This window comes from Erigeron canadensis, chromosome 9, assembly GCF_010389155.1.
Source record: "Erigeron canadensis isolate Cc75 chromosome 9, C_canadensis_v1, whole genome shotgun sequence".
Classification (NCBI taxonomy): domain Eukaryota; kingdom Viridiplantae; phylum Streptophyta; class Magnoliopsida; order Asterales; family Asteraceae; genus Erigeron; species Erigeron canadensis.
The window spans coordinates 2077708-2085240 of record NC_057769.1 but is presented as its reverse complement, the minus strand read 5'-3'; the positions used below and the strand labels follow the sequence as shown (position 1 = coordinate 2085240).

The 7533-nt window shown below is 33.0% G+C and overlaps 1 protein-coding gene across 1 annotated transcript; it reads right to left on the bottom strand.

Annotated features, from left to right (window-relative positions):
• Positions 1-1714: 1714 nt before the first annotated feature.
• Positions 1715-2257, bottom strand: LOC122581485. Its single transcript, XM_043753716.1, has one exon. The coding sequence runs from the start codon at positions 2255-2257 to the stop codon at positions 1715-1717; it is 543 nt and encodes a 180-aa protein (XP_043609651.1).
• Between the last annotated feature and the right edge of the window lie 5276 nt (positions 2258-7533).

Genomic DNA, 7533 nt, shown 5'->3' with positions numbered 1-7533 from the left:
TTAACGAAAGCCCTTCCTAATTTATCAAATATTTATGTCCAAAATATCTACACCTCGGATGTGATCTATTTCAATGTTAGCTTGGGGAGTAGGGGACCATGCATTACGTACGTATCTTTTGTCCTGCACATGAAAGTGAAGTGTGTTTCTTTGACTGCTTATAAATTTCATAACTTTTTACGACAAAGTCTTGGTAAACTCTTTAATAATTTTATAATCGCGAGACATATATATAAGGAATAAGATACATGTGTAAGTCTCGCCGGAGATGGTCGCCATTGTCGGAGGATCATGGTGGTGGTCGTAGATGATCATGATGGTGATGGTGGTGGTCGAAGATGGAAGGAAGAAGGAAGAAAAAAGATGAAAAACCTTATATTTTTTGTACTTTTTTAAATGCTTGTACTTTTTAAAAAATATAATACCTGCTGAAACATACAGGCAATTGCCTGTTTTTCTAGTAGGATTTTTTCCTTTTTACTATAATTTTTTGGTTATTGAATAACATGGGAAATATTATTAATTGATTGTGAGGAGAAAAGCAGGATATGTGGCTGTTAGATATTAAGTGTAGGTATGAGACTTTTTACATTTTGATTGTTTTATTTAATCCATAAATTAAAAACATGAAACTCAATTATTTATATATTATTATAAAATAAATATTAAAAATTGGTATACGATGGTTTTATACTATACCTAAGCTCAGCCATATATATTCACTTTTTTTTCTCTTTATTTATTATTCGTTGTAAATATTAAATTTCTTAACATGATTAAATGAATTAGAAAGAAATGAGTTATCTTATACTATTGTATAAAGTAATTTTGAATATATTAGATAGATGCGATACAAGTTATCAAACCATTAGGAACTTTAAAAACACAGTTTAACTGTTTAAGCCTTGACGGTACTAACATATCAAAGTGGAACCAATTTTGAAGGTTTTGTTTAAGCTAGCCTCAACAAAACCCCTGATCATGTTATCCGGATTTGATAATATATTATTAAATCTATTGTTAAAAGGGTTTACCAACTCCTTACTCTCATTCCCTGTAAATACTATACTTCCTACATATAAAAACGTAAACATAAGCGTTCAAAACTAAAGATATACAAGCCGAAAAAGTGAAAAACTCGAGGCTACGGAGGGCTTAATAACCGTCAAATCCACGTATATGATTAATTACTTTGAAGGAATTAGTGCATATGATTATTTTAACCGACAATACTATTATTGATTATTATAATACTCGTAACTACTGTTATATAATACACGTACGTTTCCAAGCGTAAATCAAGGTAATTACGTACGAGTATATAGTAAGATACCACGCCATCGCTGTCACGTACTATTCGTCAAGTAGCTAGTGAAATTCATTCACAAGGCTAGCTTGAACAAGCTAGAGACCTGAAGAAAGTGAGGAATTGAATGTTCGAGGACAAGTGAACTAAATGTATGTTCGAGGACAAGTGATTGAAGGATATGATAAAGCCATGAAGAAAAAGAAAGATCATCGATTGCTAAGCAACATGGGGGAACTAATTACAAGTTAGGTGTCATAAAAGTTATGCATGAAAACATAACTTCACGTCTAATTAAGCATAAGAGCATATTATAACATGAATGTACATTATATTAAATGTCGTCATCACCACCGGCCGGCCCTTAATTTATAAGTAATTAATAAGAGATCTCGCTTCATTCACGTTTCACAAACTTCTTGCCATCATTTCTTGAAACTTTCTATCAGATTCTTGTTTCTCCAACATGAACTTCCCACGACAATTTGCTATAAACTTCTCAGCAAGATCGTCGATCTCGTTGATCTCAACGATTTCATGCTTAGTTGTCGTATCGACATTCTTCTCTTCAAGCCAATGGAGGTAGCCCGAGAGATGTGAATCTGGTGCCACCTTCTCTTCAAAAGAGTTCCACTTATTGGAAATATCATAGTAACAATATCCATTAAAACCATCGTTATGGATCGAACTTTTGGGGACGATATGTGATGAACTCCAATTATAGTGAAGCCTAAATGAGCCAAGATAGTATTTGTTCTTGTTTCTATTCTTCTTGAAGATTAAAGGCACTAAAATGTGGATATTCTTAAGATGTAGCTCTTCCACGGCCCCGATAAGGATGGATTTACTTTTTGTAAGAACACGATTGACACAATTTACGATGAAGTTCCGAATTGGGGTTGTGATCTTCATAGGGGAGGTAAAAGAAGAATAAGGAGATGGCCTTTGCATGGAGAAAATTAAGCATGAGATACAACTAGTGTTGTAGTGAATAAGGAAGCTCAACTCCTTTTATTTTTGGAGAGTTTTGAGTTTTTAATTGCAAATGTGATTTCTTTATAAGGAATCTTGAGATGTCGTCCAAATTGTTAACTTAAATATTACACCAATTTGCACAAAGTTTTGAAGACCACTATTTCTAGTTTAATTACTTATTGCCTAAAGTAAGTTCAAAACTAAACTTTCATTTGTTCAATTATAAGATAAAATTTAATTCTTTTTTTGTTTTATGTAAATGTAAATATCTTCCTCTTAGCTAGGGTTAATTTGTTGCAATTTGAAATCTTGAAAATGACAAAGTTTCGTGCATTTGTATATATATGACGTCAATGATCGTATTAATTTGTAAGTGCGTAATACCCGTAGTAAAATGACTTTTTCTCTATTATTATTATTATTGTTATTATATATAAAGAAAAAGATAAAATAAATGAAAAGAATTGCATTGAAGAGATAAGCATGGCTGATTACCTGCCGTAATTATGATTCTTACATAATACTAATTTCAAAAATCACAAACCTAAGTTACCTAACCTAACCTAAACTATACGACTTTTGTAGATTTTCCAGTCCCATTTCATGATCTTAAGGGGAAGTGATGACCTTTATCAACCTTGTCTCTCAAGTAGCAAAAAAGTACAATAACTTTCTTAATAATTTTAGGAATATGCATGTCCTTGTGTTTAATTAATTTTTGGCCTTTAGCTCTTAGCCTGTTATATTTCGGATGTAAGTGAATCTCCTTAATCAATGACATTGTTTACATTATCTTTTTAATTTATCTATTCATCATATGATAATGTTGATATGGTTTAAACTGAAATTGAAATGACTACTAAGTTTAGCAAACTACACGGTTGGTCTTTGTGGTTTGTTTAAAATTTCAAATTTCATTCTTTGATTTTAAAGATGTCAAAAACATCGTTTCTTTATAGTGAGTTACAAAATGGTTGTTTCATAGAAGAAAGTTACAAAAATATCCCTATGGGCTATGAATAAAAGCAAGAAGAGTAAAAGCGAAATCGTTAATTTAATTGAGATGTATTATATAGAAAAGTGTGATGATCCGTTTGATCAAATATAAAATAGGCCCAATATAAAGCCACGGAGCCCCAACATCCTGGTTTAGTTCAAAAATGATAATAATGATTTAATCCACAGTTAATACAGTAATTATATAGAATTTTATTTTGGATATTAATAGTTTTATTTTGCACGTAAATCACATGATATTTTAAAAAGGCATTAGTTCCAAGAGAAAAATGAACAAAGCCTAAATGTTTTATAAACCTGATCGATGATATAAAGTATAAACGGTTTAATAATTAATAAAGAAATTATCACAAATCGTCCATGTGTTCGCATTTTCATCCATGAACTTTTTTTTTTTATCACTAAGTGTCCATGGGCTTTTCAATTTCATTGTCAGACGTCCCTCCTCCAAACGACCGTCCCTTTTTAGCCGTTAAGCCTCTCACGTGCTTGCCATGTGAAGGTAAAATCGTCCACATACACTAAAAACAAACCACATGGACTATTTCTCCTTCCCATAAATTACATTCACCTTCTTTATCTCTCTATAACATAAACAATCATATTTATCACATTAGCACCACTTCCAAAATTACATTCAATCTTTTGTGATAATTTCTCTTAGATCTATCTATATATCTCTGACTCTCTGTACATATTCAAAACCACCCCCACCACACACATATGTATGAATCTACCTACATGTGATATCTATATATCAAGATCCACAACTTGAAAATCATACTATCAAATCTAAAATACCAAAATTTTCAAAAACACAATTGAATTCCTATAAAAGATCATATCATATCAAAATCAACAAATCGAAAAACAATTAAAATTAATAATATAAACCAAGATTCATGTCATGGGGATGTGGGAATGAGGGAGAATATCTCACCCTTGAAGCCTCAAAACACAAAAAATGCCACCCCCACTGTGCCGCCGGAGCCAACCACTTTGGGAGCGATTTCCGATCATGGAGATTTGGGAAAAAAGTGCGACTAGCGCCGAAGATACAGGTATTGGTTCCCACAGTGCCACCACCAACCACCACCGCCGCTGTTCAGCCCTAGAATCAACACCACCATTGTGTCGCCGGACAGGAGGGCGGGAAGGGGGAGGCCCATGGTGCGACTAAAACAACCCAACTGGCTTTATTTTTCAAACTTACATGTTGGTTTGCAGTAAATCTTTAGTTTACATAAATTTTCGGTAGTGATACTATACTAATTGTTGCAACATACCTCAATGGGATGATAATACTCATGTCATGACTCAGACTCAGCTATCTTAAAGAGGTCAAAAGGCATCACGTACATTACTTTGATTGCAATAGTTTTATTATTTAATTTTATTTTTCTTTTGATTAATGTTTATGGAATATAAACTTTAGATTGATTTTATTTGATGATTTAGATAAAGATCATGGAAGGTATGGTACTGATGCTGGTGATACCGACAAAGGTTAGAAAAGAGAAGGGGTCAAAAAGACTAAAATGCCTTCACATGCATTGCACATGAGAGGCTCGATGGAGGAAATTTAACATACGTTAGGGTTAGGGATTAATGGCAATGAAATGGAAAAGCCTAGGGACACTTAGTGATAAAAAAAAGAAGTCCAAGGACGAAAATACGAATCGAGTCAACCACATAGACGATTTGTGATAATTTCTCTAATTAATATGTACCACTGACACAAAATGCATATGTAAAGTACCAAAGTATACAAACTTTATTCAAACAAATTAAATCTTGATTCTTGACTTGACACATAATTCATTAAAAAACTACCAATATCTATAAGGATAGTTAGTTTGGGAATTGCCGTATGTGTATCAAAGGTTTCGTTATTTTTATTACGTGATGGAGCTCATGCCAATTCTTGTTGAATGTTGAGTTACAAATAAGATACGGAGGTTTCAATATGTATTTGTTTTTCGTTGAGAAATCGATTATGATGGTTTGTGAGCCTCTTTGTAAAGGATCATGCTGAGCCCAACAGCCTGATGAAATATAATATTACCAAGCCCAGGAGCCTTTTGAGAGGGAATATATGGAAAAACATTGGGCTGATCCGTAATTGCTAGTGGCCCGTAGCATATAGCATTAACTGTGTGTCTGTGTTTTAGTACAAAATTTTGATAATGACTACTCGTAGTTCTTTTACAAAATTTTTTTTTTTCCTTCTGTTGATGGTTCTTAATAGTTATGAGCAGTTTCCATCTCATTTAGTTGCATAAATACAACTCTACAACTTTTATTACCAAGAAAATTTTTCGAAAAGTTAAAGTAAAAGTTTCGACAAACATTTTTTATATATTCTTTTTACTCTAAACAACTAATTTCAATTTAAATGAGTTGAGCAGATGCGCATAGCTTGAGTCACCCCAAACCTTCAAGGTAATTCCGGCTCAGTCATAGGAAGACGAAAATCCTCAATAAATTATGAAAGGAAATATAATAGCATATAACATGAAAGTTATAACCTTTAAAAAAAAGAAAAAAAAAGAGAAAGTTATAACATTTATCTTTACGTGTTTTCATTAGTAACTGGCGGCTTAAGGTTTTTTGAGGCCTCAAACGGTATCAATTTTTGAGGCCTAGTTCATTACCATATATATTAGAGTAAAAGAGAAAAGCAAAAAAAAAAAAAGTAACTCGATTTTTATTATAAACTACTAGTAATAAAAAAGATATAGATGTTGATATCAAAACCAATAAGGGCGTTACTATAATGCAAATTATATACCGTAGTTAGTCCAAAATCTAAACATTAAGTCGAATATACAAAATATTTAGGCCTCGAAAATTTGGGGGCCTAAAGCGACCGCCTAGTTCCATAGTACTGTTGAGCCACCTCTATCCATTACAATAAACTAGTCTGATGTTCGCGTGTTGCGGCGGCTTAAAAGGTGATCACAATATAAAACGGCGGTGGTGGAAATGGAAGGCGGCGGTGATGAACGGTGCTGATGGTGTTGATTGCGGCGGTAGAGATAGAGGGCGGAGGTGGAGATGGAGGGCGGAGGTGGAGATGGAAGACGGTGGTGCAGGCGGTGGTGATAGAAGGTCTTGGGTGGAGATGGAAGGCGGTGGTGATGAAGGGTCGGGTGTGTATTACGATTAGTCAGAAACGGGGGAAAGAGGTCATAGGGGTTTTAATTTAAAGTAAGAGTATTTTTGAAAGAAAAAAGATGCTGAAAATCTTAATTCTTATTCTCTTTATAAGGGATTATAGATTATTGATTCTGCTCGGGTAGTACCCAAGTATAATAAAAATAGTGAATCGATCAACAAATCTTTCCTTGTTCAAGTGATTTGGGTATTTTAAATCTTTCACTTAGATGTTATTTGCGTCTGAATCTTTTCTATGGACACTCCCAAAATGTTTATCTGTGCATGTTCAACTTCGAATATGATATCTAACTCCGTTGATGACTTTCCATCTATATTTTTTTTTTCTAATCTTTTCAAAACCTCTATTTTTAATTAAATATCTGGAATACCGAAAACAAAACAAAATATTAATAAATTTGTTAAATCAAACAAGGAAAACTCAATTTTTTAAATCCAATCTAAAAGATAAGTAACAACTAATGATAACTAGTCCAACTGGTCAGAGACATCCCAGGTTTTACCCAATGTTTTGAGTTTGATCCTTAGGGATGACAAGTCTTGGAAATTTTTCCTCCGAATACTTGTAACGGTCCATGGTCAATATCTCGTTGTCTAGAGTACATGCAAGGCTTCAATTCACCATTATAAAAAAAAAAATAATAATAATAAGAAGAAGGGATATGAAATAAATATTATGAGAATTCAAAGGTTTCACTAATCGGTCTATCAGTCATTTTCACAGTACAATAAGAAAAAAAGTAACCTCTCATTTTATGTGTTTGTCTCTAGTGTGACTTAAACCATCGTAGGTGGTCGCCAATGACATTTATCTAAAATCTTTGTAGCAACGAACTTTAAATGAAAAGAACTTTGAGCTTTACTTTCATGTATATAAACTATCACACACATAACATTTTATATAAATATTTGTTTCAAAAACGATATTATCCTTATAATTATAAAGGAAGAGACAATGTGTACTATCCAAGATGAGCCACCAAGGAAGGGATCGAACATGATTCGAAAAAAATTGTTGTCACATGTAGTTGCACATCGACAATGTTTGAAGTGTGAGT